Here is a 3,192-nt window from a genome sequence, read left to right on the forward strand (position 1 = left end):
AAAATAGTAAATCAAAAAAAATTAAATTTAAAAATGACAATAAAGAATATATAATATGAAAAACAAAACCAAAACCATAGACAACATCCAATCCACATATATAAAACTTTGAATAATAGTTAGAAATATGTTACTTTTCAATCTACTACTATAATAAGCAACGGACATAAGTTTGTGGGCCCACAAATGTTAGAAATATGGCCATACTAAAATGCACTTCCATAAGAAGGAGAGGACTTGGTTAATTTTTAAAAAAGTTAGAAAAGGCAATGTATAGGAAATGCATTTTCGTGGCTGTATAGCCACCGGCATTAAGATGCAACCTTCTGAACTTTAAAAATTAAAAAAATTAAAATAATAATGTGTTATGCGTAGAGGCTTAGGCAATGCAGCAGCATCTTGCAAGTGTTTTTGGAGGTATAAAGATGAAGTTCAGAAATGGTATGGAAGTCGAAACATGCAGCAAGGAACCTGGTTTTGTAGGGGCTTGGTTTGAGGGTGCTATAGTGTCTCAAGAGGGGAATATTTATCGTGTCCAGTATGATAAATTTGAGACAGATGAGGGGCATCCTCTGATGTTGGAGTTACAATGCAACCAATTAAGGTCGCGCCCTCCTAAGATGAACATTATTAGTTGGGCAGGTATTGATCAAGTTGAGGTTCTTGACAAGGATTGTTGGTGGGAAGGTATTATCTCAGAGGTTCTTCCTCACAGATATTATAGTGTGTACTTCCCTTGCTATGACAATTGCATGAGATACCCCTACTCCGATATTCAGACCAGGCAGGAATGGAAGGATGGGAAATGGTCATTATCTCTTTCGGTAAATATTTTCCTTTACCTGTTTGGCAATTGTTTTTAACCGTTTAACTTCTATCGTGTTGTTAATGAAAATATTTGAAGAATGTTTCAATATTTTGCCTCTTGAGCATATAACAAAAGCACCCAACTTTTATTCTATCCTACTTAATCATGTATAAGTACTGCGTAGATGGTAAATTGAAGTCTCTACTAAGCATTAGGGTTTCACATATATGACAACTAAACACAGTGACCTAATTCAACATAATTAAGGCATGATTTAAAGAATGAAATATCTTCTATACATAACCTATCACTAGTAGGTAATTGAGCATGCCACTTTTATCTATGGTAAAGGCAACCAAGTCGTATCTCACATGTCACTATCAAGTGCAATGATCTTGTGCATAATGATATTAATAAATAACATGTAAAGATGTCGTATTTATATCCCATGCTATGTACTACGTACTCTAAAGTATCATTGTTCACAATGAATTACGAAGTAATATATCACGTCCTACTCTTCCAATACACGAGTTTAACAAAATACATTGCATTCTTGCTATCATATAGAGACACCAATATCCTCGGCGATTACATTAATCTCAAGATAATCTACCAGATTTTAAGCAGATCACTGAACATGGGTTTTATTATCTAGTGAGAAAGGGTATCTTTCTTACCCATACAATACAATAAATATCCAGCTTAAGTGTAGTTCCTAATGAATACAATCCTCAAATGTACCGAAATATCTCTAATAACTTAAGAATTTGGGAAAAGTTTACAGGCCTTTGTTTTGACTTAATATCATTTGTTTAATATTCCATTGGCATCAAACATTTTGATCTTGTAGTTTCTGGAAAATAGCATATTCTTGATTGCCTTTTGTTTGTAGTTACATTCATTGAATTGTCTAATATATTTATGCCTGGAGAAATGTATGCCCTTTTTTACTACTTGTGCCTTGTATGACATATCAGGAAGCTATTGGGCCCCGAGGAATTAGAATTATCAATGTATCTTTGCTACAAGTTTTTGAGTTTTTAGTGTATAAAATTGAAACAATTGGTTTAGAATAATTAGAATATTAGCATTGAGATTTCATAATATAACTGATTCCTATTGATAATTAGAAGGGTTTTCATGGCAATGTCAGATCTTAAGAAGGTAGGTATCTAATATAACAGTTGGAACAAACTTTTAATCTCTCTTTTGTAATGGAAGATATCCATTTCATTTAGTTATGTCTTGGTGCACATGTTAGCTTTTCAAACCTTTACATTCATTTGAGATCTCATCTTCCTTTACCTATAGGCTTTTTTAGTGATTTTGAGAATTTTGGATCTTTATATGAACACTTTTATATCGATCTTACTTTGTTAGCTCTATTAGGGGTGGTTCTTTTTTGATTGTCAGAGAGTTGCATCATGCATTGTATTATTTGGATCTACTTGAATATTGGGATACAACCTTATGTTGAGAATATTATTAAAACTTGACTTGTTTATTAAGATGTCGAGTCCTTTACACCAGTGTATCTAACACATGCTTAAAATTATTTTTGTAGGCAAGAAAACGGAAGACATCAAAACAAGGGAATGCAATTGTAGAAAGTATGTATGAGGTAGATGAGGGCTTTCGTCTTGACAAATGTGACAAAATAAAGAGATTTAGGCATTCAGAATCAGCACAACATGTAGACAAAGGGACACTTCATGCCAAGGGGATTTTTGTTGATGCTTCTCACATGAATACGGACTATAAAGATTATTTTGTTTCAACTACTGGGAGACACACTGCTTTTGCTCTTGCAATTCAAGATGAAAGAGATAAAGTGCCAAACAATAGAAAGAATACTCACTATAACACCAGAAAACTGCCTAAACTTAGGAAGAAGCAAAAGAAAAATGGAATTTGCCTGGCAGACGAGCACAATGTATCCACACATAAGTTGGAATTATTTGCATATTGCTCTGTGTTAGAGGCTTTTCATGCCCAAGGTTCATTAAGCTGGGAAAGAGAAATTTTACTGACCAATCTCCGTTTTGAATTGCACATTTCTTGCGAAGAGCACACATTTGTGCTGGAACAACTTGCATGTGGTGTTTGATGTAAAATTGTACAGTTCTCAATTGCATATATTATACAAAATGTTCTTGCAAGATTTGTTACTGACAATCTCTGGAATTTGACTAAAGATGCTTTTCATGAAGAAAAAAGTGAATAGCCTTCCATGTATAATGTCCAAGAGTCTTATCAATGTAAAGATCTTTGGCAACATAGTGCAGTTCAGATTTTTGTGATCATGTCATGGTTACTCTTGAATTTTTCATATATTTCACTCTCATTTTCTAGTTGGAATGAACTTTTCTTGCAAACACATT

The 3,192-nt window shown here is 33.5% G+C and overlaps 1 protein-coding gene across 1 annotated transcript; it reads left to right on the forward strand.

The window, feature by feature from the left end:
- The first annotated feature begins 386 nt into the window (after positions 1 to 386).
- Positions 387 to 2,918, forward strand: LOC149569281 (uncharacterized). The gene is made up of 2 exons (XM_089816864.1): positions 387 to 824; positions 2,376 to 2,918. The coding sequence occupies exons 1-2, from the start codon at positions 387 to 389 to the stop codon at positions 2,916 to 2,918; spliced, it is 981 nt and encodes a 326-aa protein (XP_089672990.1).
- The last annotated feature ends 274 nt before the right edge of the window (positions 2,919 to 3,192 follow it).

This window comes from Cupressus sempervirens, chromosome 3, assembly GCF_028749045.1.
Source record: "Cupressus sempervirens isolate cs-2001-9-10 chromosome 3, ASM2874904v1, whole genome shotgun sequence".
NCBI lineage: Eukaryota > Viridiplantae > Streptophyta > Pinopsida > Cupressales > Cupressaceae > Cupressus > Cupressus sempervirens.

Excerpts from the sequence above, each read along its gene's own strand:
- LOC149569281 (XM_089816864.1), top strand. The coding sequence starts at position 387 with ATGCAGCAGCATCTTGCAAGTGTTTTTGGAGGTATAAAGATGAAGTTC. Across the intron at positions 825-2,375 it reads AATGGTCATTATCTCTTTCG|GCAAGAAAACGGAAGACATC; the intron begins GTAAATATTTTC and ends TTATTTTTGTAG.